This window comes from Pristiophorus japonicus, chromosome 8 (assembly GCF_044704955.1).
Source record: "Pristiophorus japonicus isolate sPriJap1 chromosome 8, sPriJap1.hap1, whole genome shotgun sequence".
Classification (NCBI taxonomy): domain Eukaryota; kingdom Metazoa; phylum Chordata; class Chondrichthyes; family Pristiophoridae; genus Pristiophorus; species Pristiophorus japonicus.
Window position 1 is genome coordinate 233,149,099 of NC_091984.1, and position 22,197 is coordinate 233,171,295.

At 45.3% G+C, this 22,197-nt stretch overlaps 1 protein-coding gene across 7 annotated transcripts in view; it reads left to right on the plus strand.

Moving 5' to 3' along the window:
- The window catches only part of tango2 (transport and golgi organization 2 homolog (Drosophila)), a 208,682-nt gene that overhangs the window by 139,518 nt on the left and 46,967 nt on the right, over nucleotides 1-22,197 (plus strand). For all 7 annotated transcript variants that reach the window (XM_070888077.1, XM_070888079.1, XM_070888081.1 and 4 more), the window contains one exon: nucleotides 19,652-19,766. In XM_070888077.1, coding sequence (XP_070744178.1) covers nucleotides 19,652-19,766 — 115 coding nt within the window. The remainder of the gene's footprint in view (nucleotides 1-19,651; nucleotides 19,767-22,197) is intronic.

Genomic DNA, 22,197 nt, shown 5'->3' on the forward strand with positions numbered 1-22,197 from the left:
TCCGTATTCCTAAGCATCCCGCTAACACTCATTGTTTAACTCACATATGAAGAATGGGGCTCGGGGCAGGCACTGGGGTGTGCTGGTGCCCATGCAACTGCGCCCGGACAGGAGGAAGAGTAAAGGGGAAACTACGTTTTGGTGGGGAAAAAGCATCAGAAGATTTTAAAGGAGCTGTAGCCTATATTTGTCATGGTTATCCGTAAGGCAAAGGTCCTCCACCAGTCTGTCCGCACCGCACAGCACTGCCCCCAGTCAAGATCCACGGCGCGGCACTGGATACCGTGGACCACTTCCCATATCTCGCGAGCCTTCTATCAACAAGGGCAGGCATCGACGACGAGATCCAACACCGCCTCCAGTGCACCAGTGCAGCCTTCGGCCGCCTGAGGAAGGGTGTTTGAAGACCAGGCCCTCAAAACTGCCACCAAGCTCATGGTCTACAGGGCTGTAGTCATACCCGCCCTCCTGTATGGCTCAGAGACATGGACCATGTACAGTAGACACCTCAAGTTGCTGGAGAAATATCACCAATGATGTTTCCGCAAGATCCTACAAATCCCCTGGGAGAACAGACGCACCAACATCAGTGTCCTCATTCAGGCTAACATCCCCAGCGTTGAAGCACTGACCACACTCGATCAGCTCTGCTGGGCAGGCCACATAGTTCGCATGCCAGACACGAGACTCCCAAAGCAAGTGCTCTACTCTGAGCTCCTTCACGGCAAACGAGCCAAAGGTGGGCAGCGGAAATGCGACAAGGACACCCTCAAAGCCTCCCTGAAAAAGTGCGACATTGTTGATTTCTGGATTATTTTCCTTCAATCTGTTTCAGCGAATACACTGAGGCGAACACCAAAGAAGCTTATAACAAAGCAGTCTTTATTGTAAAGATTTACCGGCCGGGACTTATCAGACAGAAGGAATGCTCTCTCGATAGAGCGCACCCACTTCCTACGGACAAGTGAAGTTACATTGTAAAGGCACAATGGTTATACATTTTCGGTACAAGATAACAAGATACAATTTAGAGTGACATCCAAGTTCAGCCTATCCCTTTTGATCCCTCCTTCCCTTTGTCCACTCATAAGCCGACTTCAGTATGGTCTGTTTTTCTCAAAGAACCTTCTCACACTTTGCTCAAAGAACTTTCTCAGGCATTGCTTCTAAATGTTACAATTTTACTGGTGTGATTAGTAACTTAGACCTTGCAAATCTGTTAATTGTTCTGATGTTGTAATATTTGCAGACTGACATTCTTTTAGTTATTCTCCCATGATTTCTTTGTTCAATTTCACTTTCTTTATACATTTTCCCACATTCTCAACTTCAATGTCTCTATACATTTTCAAACATTCATATTCTATACATTTTCAAACATTCACATTCCCCCCTTTTATCATTCCATGATAACCCTGGTGACTATTCCAGGAGTATCGCATTCAGCCGTTCGCACTCTTTTTTTCCTGATCCTCTTTGTCGAGTAGGTCTTTAGTTTGCTGGATCATAACCCGGGAGCCCCTGGTCACAAGAGGGTTTGCTAACCTTGCCATCATGACTTTACAACAAAGGTTAAAGCAACCAATAATCAAGCAACAGATAATTAATACTACGATGAGAATAATCGCTCCATGCATTAGATACGATCCCCAAGATTCACCTAATAGCCAATCAAACCAGCCTACTCCTCCTGCAGGGGTGGATAACTTCTTTACCTCCCTTCTTATGTGATCAGCGAGATTGGTTTTTTTTATTATCGGGGATATAAGTGCAACATTCAGATCATCATATCAGGGCACACGTTCCCCCTTTCTCAGCTAACAGGTAATCGAGGGCCATTCTGTTTTGTAATGCTACGGTCCGTATTGCTACCATTTCAGCCGTGATGCCCTCCAGAGCTTCAGCAGTATTGTTAGCTATTTGTTCTAATATCGTCTCTAGGTTCTGTACTTCATCCATGAGACGTCCTATCCCGATTGGGAACATCATGACCCCAAAGAACCTGTCGGCGGGGGTGAGGGCTCGCTTGTGTCGGCTGGAGGCATGTGCTTCCGCCAGGGTACGTACTTGCCGCACAAATGGCACCACATATCCCAGATAGCAGGACCCTGTCTATCACCGAGGCAACCAGGGATATCCCTTATGACCGCACACGAAATACGTGCCGTTAAAAGCTGCTTTCTGATATATTGCTTCCGGGTCCCAAGACTGGCCCCCCAGACCTCCACCTGTTTTATTCGGAAGGTGAGAGAGGATGGTGACCCGTGCATCTGTGGTGATGTTGAGACTGTGTGGGCAATTGCTGTACCCTATAATATGTCCCTTGTTACTGGTGTCATTTCGGGTTAGACATATGTCCCCGGTTGGCCTCCCAATCCCCGAGGTATTGGTCAGAGCTAAGAATGGGGGTTCCTTTTCACGGTCGAAGGTTGGTTGGTACCATCCCTGGAACGTCTGACTAATGGGGTCCCCAGCACTCTCCCACTTGGTGACCTCCCCGTGGTCGTTCACGTGGTAACGGTATGATACTCCTCCTGGTCTCAGTGATCCCTCTTTTGACCCGCCTTTCATCTCTCGTATTTGCATTGGCCCCCCTCCTCTCATGATAGTCTGGCTCTGGATCCATCTGACAGTCTCAGTTAGGGTCAGTGGAACGGGGCGCAAAGGAATTTCCCCTTTGGAATGTATAGGGATATGTGAGCACACCCAGCATCTGGAAAAGTTCCCATTTTGCGCATAAAGATAAGACATGTCCAAAAAGGTGTTTACATGGAACTCTCGCCTCTGTCTCCCCTCCCATGCGCCGAAACTGTCATATATCAACACTATTATACAGACTGTGGCACACAGACACAGTTTCATCTTATGGCTCAGGATTCAAATAAATAGTCCAATTATTTTGCTAATTAAAAGAGTTCAGTTTTCCCGTCTCTCTTCTCAGGTCACCGTCGGTGTAGCTGACTGGCTGTCTATTACTACGGGTAAAAGTTCAAACTGGTCCACGTTCCAATTAGGATGACAACGGCCTTGTTCAGCTATGGAGAAGAGGAAATCTGGAACAGAAACAGGAGTTAGAATAACCAGTAAAATAGGTTCGTTAGAGGGTGGTGAGCTTGCAGTGCTGCAGGTGAACCCAAGCACTTTTCCCCTCAACCTTAGCTGCAGTGGGGGTAGTAAGTAACACCTGAAAAGGCCCCTCCCATCGTGGCTCTAATCGCTTCCGAATCCATTTCTTAATCAGGACATACTTCCCTGGTGCCACGAGGGACAATTCGGGTAAAACTGGGAGGTTCAAGGTGAGCATCTTGAAACCTGGTTGTGGGCTATTCGCAGAGCCTGAGTCAGAGAAAGAACATCGGTGGTCATCAGTCGAGCTGGGATACCATATCTAGGAACAATTTCCCTCATTAACACCTTAACAACAGTTTGAGCCTTATTGTCCAGGGTCGGGTTGGCTTCAATCCATCTGCTAAACACATCTTCTATTACTAACACATATTTGTAACACTGAACTTTTTGCAACTCAATGTCATCCAACTGCAATGTCTCAAAGGGACCTTCGGGTAGGGGCGTCTTAGCCCAATCACAGGGGGCTCCCTTCCCTGGATTATGCTGCTGGCAAACCAGGCAACGACTACTGATGTTCTGGGCGAGCGCCTGGAATCGAGGGTGCCACCAAGTAGCCAAAAGTGTGTCACTTGTGGTCCTTGCTCCACAATGAGTAGCAAAATACATACATTCAATAACCCATAGAGCCAACTCGTCAGACATGCAAGTCTGTTCCGTGGGAGTGGTCCAGAGTTTAGAAACATCGTCATAAGTACATCCATTATTTTCCACAACTGTTTATCTTTTTCAGGAGCGTCCTCCTGTGCTTTTATAACATCTTGGATGGTTGGCATTGGTTTTTCCGAGGCTAACTTATCCTTTGCAGGACTTTTAGTCTGACTCATCATTCTGGGCACGACCATTTGTTGTCCACAAGAGGCCTGTTTGGCCTCTTCGTCAGCACAATGGTTCCCTATATCAACCGGGGATTTTCCGGTGGTGTGGGCGGTACATTTAACAATGGCAATGCGCTTGGGGAGCATGAGGGCTTGCAACAAGTCAGATACTAGTTGCCGATGGGATATCTCATTCCCCTGTGGGAATAGTTCAGCTTGTTGGGCGGAAGAGGCGGTTTCAAAGGCGGCAGATTCCAAGACCTGATTCTCCTGGTTTATTATGGCGTATCCTGAGATTCGTGCACCTTCTGGATTAATAGAAGAACTTCCGTCAACATACATAATACAGTCTGGGTCTTCCATTGGGACATCAACTAAATCTTCCCTGACCGATGTGGCCTCTTGAATTAAAGATAAACAGTCATCTTACTGGCTCAGTAAGAAAACAGGTCGGATTAATGGCAGTATAGTGCCGAAAGGTCAGTTTAGGATTATTTAGTAGGTAGATCTCATATCTGCTTTGCCTGGCCATGGTAAGGTGTTAAGACAACGGTAGCACAGTTTCAGGATTGTACAATACAGTTGAAAGGACTGGTCATAGAGGGGCCGGGCCAAAGCCGGAGCTTGCAGCAGGGCTGTCTTTAGTTCCTTAAAGGATTGGACGTCTGCGGTTTTATTTTAAAGCTCTCTTCCTTGTTTGTATACGGTGTGAGGTGCTTAGTCATCAGGGCGACATTAGGGATCCAGGATCTGCAGTAATTGATCATCCCCAACCACTGTCGCATTTGTTTAGCCGTGCTAGGGACTAGAAACTGGCAAATCGGTTCGTCATCCGGGGAGGTTCCCTGTACAATCAAGCTACGTAGTCAATACGAATAATCGGGGGACGGTTGGCCAAAGGGGTTGTTCTGGGAGAAGTTAGTGTAAGATCCCCGTCCTCCCGCCCCTTGCCCCCCTCCTCTTCCTCCTCTTCCTCTTTCGTGCCGACGGGAGGGACACACTCTATTCCAATGTCCTTCTTGCCCACAATTAAAGCATCCATCTCGTCTTCCCCAGCCCTGATCTCTTCCCATACCAGGTCGGGGACAATAGGGCGGTCCGTAATTAGCAGGGCCCGGGCCATTTGGGTGTTTTGTATATTCAGTCTTGACCCGGGTTGGGGGCGCACCTCCCCCCTCTCCTTTCTTTTCCTGCCAATAATATTTAACCGCCCTTTCCATCTGGGCTTTACTGTTATTTGCCCAATTCATATTATTTGTCCGGATAGCGTGAGCAACCGAATAGGGCAGGCACTGAAGTAGGATAGCGCAGAATTGGGGTGAATCCTCTCCCGCCCTGAAGGCATTATCTCCTGATTGACCTCCGTATATTTCAATGAATCTTTCCATGAATTCGTCGGCAGTTTCGTCTCGTTTGGGTTTAGTTTCTAATACTGCTGCCATACTGATGGGCTTCTGAAGGGTCGTGCCGAGGGCATTAAAGACGGCGTTTAGGCGGTCCTGGGCATTGTTAGGGTGAGCAGCCACCAATGCATCATGGGTTGCACGTCCTAGGTGAGTTAGAAATCGGGCATGCTCAGTTGGGCTCAGATTCTGCTGTACCAGGGCCCACAGGTCCCTTGATTCTGCATTATAAACTGCAATGGTAATTCGAAGATGATCTATAAACTTGACAGGTTCTCTCTTTCGATCTGGCATAGTGGCCAGAATGGCCATAATTTCGTTCGGTTTCCAAGGCACATAGACATCTGTGGTGGGGTGGTTCGGAGCTGTCTGACTGCGCAGCACCTCCGCATCCCAATCGGCGGGAGTGTTTGTTTTTGCCTTTCACGACTGGTAGTCTGACTCATCTTTTATCCATGCATGTCGAGGTCACTCCGTGAAATCGGAGGTCAGGGTTAAGTTGGGTTTGTGGATCTCTTTCAGCTTATTTATCTTAGCCTTTTAACTCTTCAATTTGTTTTGTTTGAGTACCTATTTCTTTATTGTATCAGGCAAGTATTATTACATCAGCTAGTTCTGTTTTTATTTTTATTCTGACTATCGCACCATTTCCTCTGTTAGGTGAGTCTTTTTTCTATTAAGAAATCCAAATTAATAATGTTCAGTATGAAATGGCTGTCAATGGAAAGGGTTAACTCCTTTACAGGTTTGTAAGAAGACCTGATGTCATTACGTGACTTCACATAACCATCTGAAAAAAAAGTCTTCTCATCAGGAAAGGCAGCATTTTATTCAACTCCAATTTTTTTTTAACTTCTAATTCAAGCACTTGCCAAAGATATATATATATTTTTTAAATTGATTTAAAACGAGAACACACATTTTTAATAGCTATTTGTTTACTGAAATTCAATTTCGTCATCAGCCTCGGTCAATGCAAAGCCAACCATTTGACTACGAAGTCTATCGATACCTTTCTCAGAGGTCCAAGTGGAACTCTTAGTACGTTTCTCGTGCGCGCACTCTTTCTTTAAGACGTCTACTGTTTTTAATATGTCCTTCTGTCAATGAAAGCCCTAATTTAATGGCGTTTTCTTGCCAACTCGACAGAAGTGATGCATTTTTTCAAACTGCAGTGGAACTTTTCTCATAATTTAAAATCTCAGAACATTTTTTTTCCTTTCAGCACCTGTTTAGTACGTTACGTCTTTTCCATAACTAGAGGGAAGTCTGGCACGTAGGCTGAGGGCTGTTTTTCGTTATCTCAATTGTTCCAGCCTCAAGGTTGTGTTATACTGTCTCTTCTAAACTGCAGATTTAATATAATTTTTTTTTTTGAATCCTTTTGAATCCATCTCAGTATTTTGCTGTGCCTTCTCTGAATATCTCAAAATCCCAATTCAAACTTTGTAATTTCAATCTTTATTTAAAACTTTTTGAGCTTCGAAGCTTTTTTTTTTAAGGCATTCTTTATCTCATTCCGAGACTAAATTTATGTCTTTCAACCCAATGTAATCAATCATTGCATGTTTTCTTTCGACAAGTAAGTGAGCATGTCAAATAAATTCTTTTTTAACCACCGGGACCATGTATATTTTTTTTATCTTTTATTCAACAAACCTATCCTTTGTGCATTTCCTAGCTCCGTAACTTATCATCCGAATATATGTAATTCAATAAGGTTCACACTCTTAAACTTCCCACATACAGGACAACACTACGAAGGGTTAAAAAAACTTTCACTCTGTTTGAAAAAGTGAGTGGAGCTAAAACAAACCACAACTCCCCGGTTTCCCAAACAGTCTTTCTTATCCACAGTCAAAATCATACAAGCACTTCGCATTTAAAACAGACGTTCACAAAGCTTTCATATCCACAGTCAAAATCACACAAGCACTTCTCATTTAAAACAGACGTTCACAAAAGTCTCTCTTCTTTCCTATTAATCACACAAGTACTTAATCACACAAGTACTCCTTATTCAAAACAGACGTTCTATTTTTGTAATGTCGCCACTTGGCAATTAAATTCTTGTCCCTTTTTCCTCGTCCCCTTTTCCAAATCAATCCCTGTGCCTTTTTTTTCTATTTCCATGCTTCTAGTGCCACCTAGGGTCCATTGGTCATCTCCTAATAATTTGTTCAGGGCTCCAGATAATAGTCTAAATTGTTCAGCTCTTTCAGGGAATTCCTCACATAACTTTTGTAGTGGACTACCCGTAGTTTACCCATTCTCGCGTCGCCCCGCGTATCATAACTGTTTCTAATTAGTCCCGATTGTCCCCGCATCGCCTCGGGGTGGTTTAGGTTATCTTATCCAGAGCCGAGGCGGACCAAGTGATATACAAGATCGACGCCACACCTGGCATAAGTACAATTTTAAATTTACACAGTCCCACGTCGCCCCGCGGTTTTTTTATTATTCCTCCGCGCCGCCGCACGATTCGATTTAACCCTATCTAGCCCTACCTTCCGCGTCGCCGCGCGATCCGATCTAACCCTATCTAGCGCTACCTCCCTACCTTCCGTGTCGCCGCAAGGATCGCGTCGCCCCGCGATTCGATCTAACCCTATCTAGCTCTATCTATCCCTACCTTCTGCGTCGCCGCGAGATTCGATCTAACCCTATCTAGCTCTATCTATCCCTACCTTCCGTGTCGCTGCATGGATCATGTCGCGCGCGATTCGATCTAACCCTATCTAGCCCTATCTAACCCTACCTTCCGTGTTGCCGCGGGGATCCCGTCACCCCGCGATTTAATCTAGCCCAATCTAACCCGACCTTCCATGTCACCGCGCGGTTTAAATCCAATCAGTGCCTAGACGGGCCAAGTGATATACAAGGTCGACGTCACACCTGACTTGGACGCTTATTCCCTATAAGCCTTACTTAATTTGTTCTAGTTTCCAGATTTCCCTTTAGGTTCCAGATTTCCCTATCCTTTCGCGTCGCCGCGCGGTTTAAGTCCAATCAGTGCCTCGATGGGCCAAGTGATATACAAGGTCGACGTCACACCTGACTTGGACACTTATTTCCTAAGTTTAGAAGGTATTCGCCAGATTGACTGGATCTCGTTCAGACACTACCTTAGAACCAGCGAGTGGCCAAACTTTCCTCAGACATTTGAAACTGAAGGAAACTGCAGTGGTATTTTAAAATATACTCACTACAGTGGCCACTTTCCTCCCGTCTCGTCCAAGGCTAGTCTGGCTCTTAGTTCGCAAGTTTTCGGCAGAGGTCCGTTGAGATCCCACTTCTGACACCAAATGTTGATTTCTGGATTCTTTTCCTTCAATCTGTTTCAGCGAATACACTGAGGCGAACACCAAAGAAGCTTATAACAAAGCAGTCTTTATTGTAAAGATTTACCGGCCGGGACTTATCAGACAGAAGGAATGCTCTCTCGATAGAGCGCACCCACTTCCTACGGACAAGTGAAGTTACATTGTAAAGGCACAATGGTTATACATTTTCGGTACAAGATAACAAGATACAATTTAGAGTGACATCCAAGTTCAGCCTATCCCTTTTGATCCCTCCTTCCCTTTGTCCACTCATAAGCCGACTTCAGTATGGTCTGTTTTTCTCAAAGAACCTTCTCACACTTTGCTCAAAGAACTTTCTCAGGCATTGCTTCTAAATGTTACAGTTTTACTGGTGTGATTAGTAACTTAGACCTTGCAAATCTGTTAATTGTGCTGATGTTGTAATATTTGCAGACTGACATTCTTTTAGTTATTTTCCCATGATTTCTTTGTTCAATTTCACTTTCTTTATACATTTTCCCACATTCTCAACTTCAATGTCTCTATACATTTTCAAACATTAATATTCTATACATTTTCAAACATTCACAACATCCCCACTGACACCTGGGAGTCCCTGGCCAAAGACTGCCCTAAGTGGAGGAAGTGATTCCAAGAGGGCGCTGAGCACTTCGAGTCTGCAGAATTCAAGCGCAGGCAGTGGAAAGAGCGTGCGGCAAACTAGTCCCGCCCATCCCTTCCCTCAATGATTATCTGTCCCACCTGTGACAGAGTCTGTGGCTCTCGTATTGGACTGTTCAGCCACCAAAGAACTCACTTCAGGAGTGGAAGCAAGTCTTCCTCGATTCCAAGGGACTGCCTATGATGATGATGATGATAGTTACTCCTAAAGCATCCCAATAATAAATAATCAAGGGGCTATAGGAAGGGCGGGGGGACTTAAAACAATCGCTACCACTGGAGAAAAAGTATTAGGCAAACTAATGGGACTAAAGTTGGACAAGTCCCCTGAATCTGATGGTCTGCATCCTCGGGTCTTAAAAGACGTGGCTGCAGAGATAGTGGATGCATTGGTTGTCATTTACCAAAATGTCCTGGATTCTGGAGAGGTCCCAGCGGATTGGAAAACCACAAATGTAACGCCCCTATTTAAGAAAATAGGGAGACATAAAGCAGGAAACGATAGGCCAGTTAGCCTAACATCTGTCATTGGGAAAATGCTGAAGTCCATTATTAAGGAAATGGTAGCAGGACATTTAGAAAATCTAATACAGTCAAGCAGAGTCAGCATGGTTTTATGCAAGGGAAATCATGTTTGACAAATTTACTATCATAGAAACATAGAAAATAGATGCAGGAGTAGGCCATTTGGCCCTTCGAGCCTGCACCACCATTCAATATGATCATGGCTGATCATGCAACTTCAGTACCCTATTCCTGCTTTCTCTCCATACCCCTTGATCCCTTTAGCCGTAAGGGCCATAACTAACTCCCTCTAGAATATATCGAACGAACTGGCCTCAACAACTTTCTGTGGTAGAGAATTCCACAGGTTCACAACTCTGAGTGAAGAAGTTTCTCCTCATCTCGGTCCTAAATGGCTTTCCCCTTACCCTTAGACTGTGACCCTTGGATCTGGATTTCCCCAATATCGGGAACATTCTTCCTGCATCTAACCTGTCCAATCCCGTCAGAATTTAATATGTTTCTATGAGATCCCCTCTCATTCTTCTAAATTGCAGTGAATATAAGCCGAGTCGATCCAGTCTTTCTTCATCTGTCAGTCCTGCCATATCGGGATTCATTCTGGTGAACCTTCGTTGCACTCCCTCAATAGCAAGAATGTCCTTCCTCAGATTAGGAGACCAAAACTGTACACAATATTCAAGGTGTGGTCTCACCAAGGCCCTGTACAACAGTAAGTCCTCCCTGCTCCTATACTCAAATCCTCTCGCTATGAAGGCCAACATGCCATTTGCCGCCTTCACCGCCTGTTGTGCCTGCTGTACCTGCTTACCAACTTTCAATGACTGATGTACCATGATTCAGGTCTCGTTACACCTCACCTTTTCCTAATCTGTCACCATTCATATAATATTCTGCCTTCCTGTTTTTTCCACCAAAGTGGATAACCTCACATTTATCTACATTATACTGCATCTGCCATGCATTTGCCCACTCTCCTAACCTGTCCAAGTCGCCCTGAGCCTCTTCGCATCCTCCTTTTCGCTCACACTGCCACCCAGCTTAGTGTCATCCGCAAACTTGGAGATATTACCTTCAATTCCTTTGTCTAAATCATTAATGTATATTGTAAATAGCTGGGGTCCCAGCACTGAACCTTACGGTACCCCACTAGTCACTGCCTGCCATTCTGAAAAGGACCCATTTAGTCCTATTCTTTGCTTCCTCTCTGTCAACCAGTTCTCTATCCATTAATACATTACCCCCAATACCATGTGCTTTAATTTTGCACAATAATCTCTTGTGTGCGACCTTGTCAAAAGCCTTTTGAAAGTCCAAATACAACACATCCACTGGTTCTCCCTTGTCAACTCGACTAGTTACATTCTCAAAAAATTCTAGAAGATTTGTCAAGCATGATTTCCCTTTCATAAATCCATGCTGACTTGGACTGATCCTGTCACTGCTTTCCAAATGTGCTATTACACCTTCAATAATTGATTCCAACATTTTCCCCACTACCGATATCAGGCTAACTGGTCTATAATTCACTGTTTTCTCTCCCTCCTTTTTTAAAAAGTTGGGTTACATTAGCCACCCTCCAATCCATAGGAACTGATCCAGAGTCTGTAGAATGTTGGAAAATGACCACCAATGCATCCACTATTTCTAGGGCCACTTCCTTAAGTACTCTGGGATGCAGACTATCAGGCGCTGGGGATTTATCGGTCTTCAGTCCCATCAATTTCCCTAACACAATTTCATGACTAATAAGGATTTCCTTCAGTTCCTCCTTTTCGCTAGACCCTCGGTCCCCAAGTATTTCCGGAAGGTTATTTGTGTCTTTCTTCGTGAAGACAGAACCAAAGTATTTGTTGAATTGGTCAAGGCCATTTCTTTGTTCCCCATTATAAATTCACCTGATTCTGACTGCAAGGGACCTACACTTGTCGTCACTAATCTTTTTCTCTTCACATATCTATAGAAGCTTTTGCAGTCAGTTTTTATGTTCCCTGCAAGCTTCCTCTCATACTCTATTTCCCCCCTCCTAATTAAACCCTTTATCCTCCTCTGCTGAATTCTAAATTTCTCCCAGTCCTCAGGTTTGCTGCTTTTTATGGCCAATTTATATGCCTCTTCCTTGGATTTAACACTATCCCTAATTTCCCTTGTTAGTCACTGTTGAGCCACCTCCCCCATTTTATTTTTACGCCAGACAGGGATGTACAATTGTTGAAGTTCATCCATGTGATCTTTACATGTCTGCCATTGCCTATCCACCGTCAACCCTTTAAGTATCTTTCGCCAGTCTATCCTAGCCAATTCATGTCTCATACCATCGAAGTTACCTTTCTTTAAGTTCAGGACCCTAGTCTCTGAATTAACTGTGCCACTCTCCATCTTAATGAAGAATTCTACCATATTATGGTCACTCTTCCCCAAGGGACCTCGCACAACACGATTGCTAATTAATCCTCTCTCGTTACACAACACCCAGTCGAGGATGGCCAGCTCTCTAGTTGGTTCCTCGATGTATTGGTCTTGAAAACCATCCCTTATAAACTATCCCTGCAAAATGCAACGCGGCTCAAGAATCAAGAATTTCTCACATGAAATGGAAGCACTAGTTACTGTAATTGAGGCCAGATGGCGCAAGCTGGACACCAGCAGATGTCACATAAAAGTTTCACCAAAAGAAATGAAGAAATGCTGGAATCAACTTTCACAAGATTACTGTGCACCGGGGTCCGCAGGCCAGTGCAAAAAGAAGTGGCAGGACCTTGCTTGGTCAAGTAGTTACTGTAAGTATTTATTTAAATTTATTCACTGGAATTGTAAATGTGACCATCTGTAAGTCCCACCCAGCAGAAAGACACCCTCTGTAAAAAGTTATATTTTCAGCTTTGCAGAGGAAGGTGGCACACAACAAAAGAGAGAGAACTCGAAAATCTGCACCCACTAACACCCTTGGAAGAGAGGGTCGCTGCTTTGATGGATCCTGCCTGGAGAAAAGCAATCACCACTGCACAAGCTGGGCCCACACTCGAGGGAAAGGGTAAGTCCTGCAAATTCGTCAGTCTGGCTTTGCTAAATGTTAAGTACTGCGCGGGCTAGCCATGCTTCGGTTCATGGGGATATCTGTGTCAGCCACACTTCGGTTGATGCAATGTGCTATCATTCATCGTGGTCCTTCAAATGAGCCTGCTGCCTGCGCTGTGTGAGCCTTCTCGTGCCACCCTGCCCCCTCCTCTGCTGCTAACCATTTGTCTGTTCTGTTATATTTTTCAGAACTTGAGGCCAACCCTGATGAGGCTGAAGCCGATCTAGAAGAAGATTCAGACGCGGACGAGCCTGAAGAGGAGAACATCTTCCAATCCCACCTTCCAGATCAAGAGCAGGAGGGGGAGGATGAAGCCCCAACTGTTGTACTCACTCGGGAGGAGGTACTGGTGCTGTCCATCGAGGTGCCAGCCCCTTTCCTGAGTTGTACGAGTGTTGGGACATTTCATGGTTTCACACAGTTCGACACTGTGGGTCCCATTGGGATACAGCGAGCCACCCAAGGTGAGGAGGGGAAGGAGAGCTCGACAGCGCTCTCCTGAGGTACAGGATGTAACAGATGTGGTTCAGATGATGGCAATGAGTGCGGAGAGCATTGACCCTACGTGATCACTCCTGGACACCATCAGTGGGGTGGATGATGAGATATCGAGACTGGTGGGAGAAGTAACAACACTCTTGCGAGAAATGGGAACACTGTCTGGGCACATTAGGAATGGAATGTCGCAGGCAGCTGATACTCTGTCGGTGAACACAAGGGAAGGAATGATGCAGGCAGCTGATATACTGTCGGTGAACATGAGGGAGAGAATGTTGCAGGTAGTTGATACACTGTCGGGGCACATGAGGGAGGGAATGTCGGAGTTACCTGCTGCAATAAGGGAACATGCCCAGATCCCACACTCATTGATTGAATCAACTGCCACTCCCATTCCAATCGCCAGACCAACTTCTGAAGAGGCCCAAGCCGGGCCTTCCACATTACCACCTGCCCATGCCCCCCATCAAGAAGTGCCCGAGATACTCGAAAGAAATGCTGCGCCACCGCCTGTGGGCAGGGGTGGAGTCAACACGACCAAGCACAGCGGGCAGTCTTAGAATAAGGTGGAGGAGAGATGGATGCAGCCTTTCTTCACTGCTGTTGTTACAGGTTGACCCTTTCTCATCCGGAACTCCCTTATTCGGAACCACCCCTCGTCTGGGACCATTCCCGGCCGGCGAGTGGCGCTTGCGCAGAATGTGACGGTCGAAATCCTACTCGCTACTATAATTTTTCTCAATCGGCTGCCTCCTTCTCCTCGCCTGCTGGAACTCCTGCAGCCACAGTCCTCAGGCCAGCCGCTCCTTCCCACAGCGCTCCCTCTGGGGGGGGGGTCGAGCCGACTCTTTGAAGCCCGCCATGGCCCGCCGACTCTTTGGGTCCTGCCGACTCTTCAAGGCCTGCCGGCTCTTCGGGGCCCCCTGCACACTGGCTGGCTGGCTGGCTGGCTGACTGACTGATTGGCTGGACCGACTGTCAGTCAGTGCACACACATACCCCAGCAACAGCACCTAAAGGCGCATTCCACCCAAACACGTGACCACCCCTCATCCGGCAAAATCCCTCGTTCGGGACAGGCCAGGTCCCAAGGGTGCCGGATGAGGGAAGTTCATCCTGTGTTATTGTTGTTACTGTTGTAACTGGTCTCTAATTAAAAGTTTTTTGTAAGCGATGTAAATTTACAAGTTTAAAAGTTTGTAAGTGATCGTAACTGAAAACTTTAAAGTTTGATACAAGAATATTTTTATTTGTTATGTTTGCTGCACTATTTTAAATTATAACTGAATCATTTACATTATTTGTTCCATTATTAACACAACTTTTTGAACTAAAGAAGAATAATTTACATGGTCCATTTGGAATAGTTGCTGCTGAGCCTTCAGGCAGCAAAGCGTTCACAGATGAGCTGCTGGCGCAAGGCTTGAGCAATCGTTAAAGGGGCATGACGGCCCGCCCTCCTCTGCTGTCATGTTCCGGGTTCAGGTAGTTGCATGGTTTCCTCCTCCTCCTCCTCCTCCTTCTCGTCATCTGCATGTTCCTCCTCAACATCGGCCACTCACACCTCAGTGGGTCTTCTATCAGCTGCTGATGCACTCATGATGGCTAAGATGTGCAGCATGCAGCAGACACCAATGAACTGACCGACAATCTCAGGGGAGTATTGTAAGTAGCCTCCGGAATGATCCGGGCATTGGAAACGCTGCTTCAAGATGCCAATGGTCCTCCCTCTTCTGCTGCACGTCGCAATGTGCGACATGTATTCCTGGTCAACTACTATCTGGGTCACTCGTAGAGGCGTCATGAGCCAGGTGGCGAGGCTCATACCCTTTGTCCCCTAGCAGCCAGTTCTGGCCTTCTGGCTGCTGCTCAAACATGACAGATATAGTGCTCTCGCGTAGGATGAACACATCATTGGTATTCCCAGGGTATTTCTCATCGACTGCCATGATGCAATGCATGTTGTTACTGATGAACTGCACATTCACGGAGTGGAAGCCTTTTAAGAACATAAGAAATAAGAAATCGGAGCAGGAGTAGGCCATTTGGTCCCTTGAGCCTGCCCCGCCATTTAATAAGATCATGGCTGATCTGATCATGGACTCCGCTCCACTTCCTGTTTTCTGTTCCTGTACACCTCTGAATCCTCCAAAGGTGCTCACAAGGCGATGTGGGTACAATCAATGCAGCCCTGTACCTTTTGGGAAGCCAGCAATCCTGGAGACACCCACAGCCCTGTCACGCATTGCCTGGGCGGTCAGGGGGAACTTTATGTCGTCATTCCTCTGGGCATATAGTGCAGCAGTCACATGCAGTATGCTGATATGTGTTGCATGTTGAGAAATGGCGCACAAATCTCCAGTTATGGCCTGGAATGATCCAGATGTCTAAAATGAAAGTGCAGCTGTAACCTTCACTTCAACTGACAAAGCAGTCTTCCTGACGCTTCTAGGGTGCAGATGTGCTTTGACTAACTCAGATCTCGGTTACAATTTCGTTGCGGAAATGCAGCCATCTCAGTCTGCATCACTCGGGTGCAGATATGAATGTTGTCTCGATATATCCGACGTGGGTAAGGCCTCCTGCCCATCATCCTATGTGCTTTGAGGTTCCTCAGGTGATGATGTCTAATCAATCTTCTCCTCCACAGCACCATCATGCAGAAGGCTTGCACGAGGTATGGCATTGTCAATATTGTCCCAAATAATTTAATTGTAGCTTTGCAAGAAGCTCAAAACAGCAGGACAAAGCACTCACCACCTTCTCTCGCTCTCTTTCTCGCGCTCTCGCTCTCTCCCTCCAGGGTGCAATTTTTGATGTTTTTCAAAGTATCACCCCACCACTGAACTTCTCCTCACCAGGCTCGAGGGTCTGAGCGTCTGCCGGCAGAATTGCTCCCTCGCTCGGCATCCATCCCCTGCTCTTTTTCCATCCCCCCGCCGACCCCCCCCCCACCGGGTTTCTTTTGAAGCTGCTGTATAGCCTATAGGTTCTCATCCCTTATAGAAGTGGCTGGCCGTTCAGTTCGGCTTATGAATAATGTCCGAGAGGAAAAGACCCTCTGGTCCATCCAGTCTATCCCACGCAATTGTGATACCTTGTCCATCACAATAAATACCATCCAAAGCCATGTGATCTGCTGGGGGAGGCGCAAACCCAGGCTAATTGGAGAGGGGAGAAATATGGGAAGTTTTAAAACAAGTTCAGGAGATCACTTTGGCCATGAATTCCATACAGTACCTACCTTTTGTAAAAGGTGATCTCTGCCCCAGCCAGAAACAGGACCAGCAGTCGCTTGAAGGAATTCAACGAGTCGGCATCCACTGCAGGAGCTAGCAGCCCGCTCCAGAGGTCCACTATTCTCTGGCAAAGAACCACCTCCGAACATCTAACCTAGATCTGACCTTTTACAACTTGTGCCCCCGAGTCCTCCCGAACCTATTTAATTGGAACAAGCTGTCTACTCAAATACAATCTATTCTCCATCATCTTATGAACCTCGATCAAATGTCCCTTAAGTCGACACTTCTCTAAAGTGCAGGGTCCCAGCTCTGTGAGCATACCTTGATAACTAAGATGCTTCAAATTGGGAATTAATCTAGTGACCCTCCTCCGCACCCTTTCCAAAGCCTCTATCACCCATTATGTGAGGAAACCAAAATTGGACACAGTATTCAGTAAACCATTTTCATTAATGTCAATTACAAAGTCGCCGCTTAGTGTTTTAAGTGCGCCGACTGTTTTGGACAGAAACGGGGGGGTCGATAAGCAGTTCGCACCTCATTTAAGTCCAGTTGCCTTGTCTGCATAATCACCTCTACGTTGGTGTCGGCTATTTCTGAACGCGTTTGAAGAAATTGTGACCAGTGGCCGCTTTCATGCCTCAGAACTCTTTAAATTAGATGCTAATAGAGGATTTCACTCGCAAAGGTCATAATCACCAATCAGGTTCGCTTTCGCTGCTTCCCGATTTAAATAATTCCATGTTGGGAGTTTATCTAGTGGCGCTAGTTTGCAATTAAAGCTGCTCCTTTGGTTTCCCTCACAAATTGAGGGCAATTTTTGCCAACACAAATTTTCCAAATAAAAATATGTAATTATGCTTTTTGTTTTAGAATTACAAACCGAATAAGCACCTGCTACCCTGCCAGTGCTTCCATTTTTAGTGTTCGCCGCTACCTGGAGACTGAACTGTTTTTTGTATGTTATCAGCACAGATCGAAGCTGTAGCATCATCGTCTTGTCTGTCACTCCAGTTGTCTTGAAGACGAGATGGGATGAGGCAGGACCAGCTGCATTAGGGAATCGTTTCACTAATAAATTATTTTCAAAAGCTGCCTTTCTGAGCTTACATTAAATTTACATTAAAAGGTTCTTTTAAAAAAAAAGAATTTAATTGAAGAACACTATGAATTAAAGATGTATTTGGTTCTTTGTATTTTTGAGATGATTCTTATGCAATATTTAGCATCGGAACGTTACAAAAAATTGTAGTCAGCCTTACAGATCAAAACATAGGAGCCGACCATTCAGCCCAACAAGTTTGTTGCATAGAATTTACAGCAACGAAAAAGGCTATTTGACCCAACAGGTCCATGCCAATGTTTATGCTTAACACAACCCTTCTCCCACCCCTCTTCATCGAACCCTATCAGCCTTGCCTTCTATTCCTTTCTCCCTCTCGTGTTTATCTAGGTTCCACTCAAAGGCATCTATGCTATTCACCTCAACTACTCCTTGTGGTAGCGAGTTGCACATTCTAACCATTCTCTGGTTAAAAAAAGTTCCTCCTGAATTCCCTATTGGACTTACTGATGACTATCTTATACTTATGGCCCCTAGTTTTGCCCCCCCCCCCCCCACCACAAGTGGATACATTTTCTTGCCGAAGACCCCATCAAACCCCTTCTTAATCTTAAAAGACTTTTATCGGGTCACCCCTCGGCCTTTTCTTTTCTTGAGAAAGGAGCTCCAGCCTGTTTTTCCTGATCGGTACAACCGCTCCGTTCTGCTATCATCCTTGTAAATCTTTTTTGCACCTTCATCATTGCCTCGCTATACATTTTATAGTATGGAGACCAGAACTGTGCATAGTAGGACAAACGTGGTCTAACCAAGGCTATATATAAGTTTAACATAACTTCACTGCTTTTCAATTCTGTCCCTCTAGAAATGAACCCCAGTGCTCTTTGCATTTTTATAGCCTTATTAACCAGTGTTGTGATTTGTGTAGCCAATTAGATCATGGTTGATCCATGCCTCAACTCCATTTACCCGTCTTTCCATCACATCCCATGATACCCTGACCCAACAAAAACCTATCTCAACCTCCACAATTTTTGTGGGAGCGAGTTCCAGGTTTCCACTACTAATTTGTTTTTTTTTGGTGTGTGGCCCATTCAAAGTTTCATGTGCAAAATTTCACAATAAAAATGCCAGTCCCAGGGTGCGCGGCATCAGCAGACAGCCATGCGGCCACGCAGCTTAGAGGGATCGTTGGTGATTACACTTCAAAAGTACTTCATTGGCTGCAAAGCGCTTTGGGATGTCCTGAGGTCGTGAAAAGTGCTATAGAAATGCAAGGTTTTTTTTAAAATTGTGGTGATGCGTTGATCCCAACAGTTCTGGTAATTAGGGTGATGCATTGATCTCAGCATCTCTGAGCTAGAAAGGTGAACAATTGCCCTGGTTTGCACTCTTTATTGCTATTCTGTCACCCTGTATACATGCTTCAAATCAGCCATGGACAGGATCATGCCCCCATTTAATAATCTGTCATCACCTACTGACCCATGCTCACGTCCAGCTAGCCTCCACTCTGGCAATATAGATTTGCTGAATTTGCCGCAGTAAGACTTATCAAGCTATTCAACTGTGGGAGAGTACTACAGCCAAGTTCAATCCTGTCCTCACCCACTGTCTGGCGTTATGCATTGCTTTGAGTTCGGAGAACAACAGAGAGAAGCATTTAATGAGTGAGTATATTTTGAAAATGAACTGTGCTCCTTTCTGATGCAGTCGATCAGGTGAAATGTGCCGAATCTAAGAATTTTGTGAAATTTATTCCAAGGCTACCAGTTTTATCATTTTGATCTTTAGGCAGAAATGCTTCTGCAATCTTGAAGGCTGTTTGTGTATTTTAGATGAAGTGCTACAAGCTGTGCCTGTCATTGCAAGATTTTATATAACTCTGTTTAAAAACAATTATTATTCAAGGTCATCTCGTGGCAAATTTCCTGCCTGAAGAAGAGGACGCTTTGACTTATTTGAAGAAAATTGCTTCAGAGGGAGATATGTATAATGGATTTAACTTGATAACTGCAGACTTTAAGTAAGTTTACCAGGAACACATGTCGAGCAATGCTGGCTTTCCGTTCGATTCAGATAAACACAAATATGCGCTAGACATTTTTGACCATTTCGCCCCTCTAACCTCACCACTACATTACATCAGCATGGAGGACTTGTTTGTCTTTTTAAAGACATTTCAAAGGGGAGATTCAGGTGGGAGGCCCCTTAACAACAGCCACTCATTTGGAGGTCCAACTATCCGCTTTCTACGAATAAACCTTTAACCATAACCTGACTATCTAGTCCTCACAAGCATTCCATTTAATGAGCAACTCTTTTCCTATTTGCATTCCTTTTATCATCGAGATCCTTGTCATGTCTACCAGTTATATATTATTAACGGTGAGCTGGCTCAGGATTACAAAGGTACTGCAAGACTCTGGTGGAAGTTGTGTACAGACCTGATAGTGGCGATGTAGTTGGGTGGGGTGTACAATTACGGAGAACAGGGAGGCACGTGTGTTTAATGGGAGAATTTAATTTTCACATCGACTGGGAGAAACAGAACAGCTCAAAAGAACATAAGAAATAGGAGCAGGAGTAGGCCATTCGGTCCCTAGAGCCTGCTCTGCCACTCAATGAGATCATCTCCCTCAACTCCACTATCCCCATATCCCTTTCCCTTAATATCCAAAAATCTATCGAACTCTTTTTAAAAAAAAAGTATATATACTCAATGACTGAGCCTCCTCCACAGCCCTCTGGGGTAGAGAATTCCAAGAATTCCAAAAATTCACCACTCTCTGTGAAAGGTCAAGAAATTTCTCCTCATCTCAACCCTAAATAGCCAACCCCTTATTCTGAGAGTGTAACCCCTGGTTCTAGACTATATTTCAATGAGATCACCTCTCATTCTTCTAAACTCTAGAGAATATAGGCCTCTCCTCAAACGACAATGCCCCATCCCAGCAATCAGTCTGGTGAACCTTTGTTGCACTCCCTCTATGGCAAGTATATCCTTCCTTAGGTAAGGAGACCAAAGCTGCACACAAATATTCCAGGTGTGACCTCACCAGGGCCCTATATAATTGCAGTAAGATGTCTTTACTCTTGTACTCAAATCCTCTTTTAATAAAGGCCAAGATACCATTTGCTTTCTTAATTGCTTGCTGTACCTGCATGTTAACTTTCAGTCATTTGTGTGCAAGGACACCCTAGTCCCTCTGAACACCAACATTTCCCAGTCTTTCACCATTTAGAAAATAATCTGCTTTTCCATTTTCCCCAGCAAAGTAGATAACTTCACATTTCTTCACATTTGGAAAGAGGTGACATGATCGGTCCAAGTCAGCATGGATTTGTGAAAGGGAAATCATGCTTGACAAATCTTCTGGAATTTTTTGAGGATGTTTCCAGTAGCGTGGACAAGGGAGAACCAGTTGATGTGGTGCATTTGGACTTTCAGAAGGCTTTCGACAAGGTCCCACACAAGAGATTAATGTGCAAAGTTAAAGCACATGGGATTGGGGGTAGTGTGCTGACGTGGATTGAGAACTGGTTGGCAGACAGGAAGCAAAGAGTAGGAGTAAATGGGTACTTTTCAGAATGGTAGGCAGTGACTAGTGGGGTACCGCAAGGTTCTGTGCTGGGGCCCCAGTTGTTTACATTGTACATTAATGATTTAGACGCGGGGATTAAATGTAGTATCTCCAAATTTGCGGATGACACTAAGTTGGGTGGCAGTGTGAGCTGCGAGGAGGATGCTATGAGGCTGCAGAGTGACTTGGATAGGTTAGGTGAGTGGGCAAATGCATGACAGATGAAGTATAATGTGGATAAATGTGAGGTTATCCACTTTGGTGGTAAAAAGAGAGACAGACTATTATCTGAATGGTGACAGATTAGGAAAAGGGGAGGTGCAACGAGACCTGGGTGTCATGGTAAATCAGTCATTGAAGGTTGGCATGCAGGTTCAGCAGGCAGTTAAGAAAGCAAATGGCATGTTGGCCGCCTTGGCGAGGGGATTTGAGTACAGGGGCAGGGAGGTGTTGCTACAGTTGTACAGGGCCTTGGTGAGGCCACACCTGGAGTATTGTGTACAATTTTGGTCTGCTAACTTGAGGAAGGACATTCTTGCTATTGAGGTTATCCACTTTGGTGGTAAAAACAGAGAGACAGACTATTATCTGAATGGTGACAGATTAGGAAAAGGGAAGGTGCAACGAGACTTGGGTGTCATGGTACATCAGTCATTGAAGGTTAGCATACAGGTACAGCAGGTGGTTAAGAAAGCAAATGGCATGTTGGCCTTCATAGCGAGGGGATTTGAGTACAGGGGCAGGGAGGTGTTACTACAGTTGTACAGGGCCTTGGTGAGGCCACACCTGGAGTATTGTGTACAGTTTTGGTCTCCTAACTTGAGGAAGGACATTCTTGCTATTGAGGGAGTGCAGCGAAGATTCACCAGACTG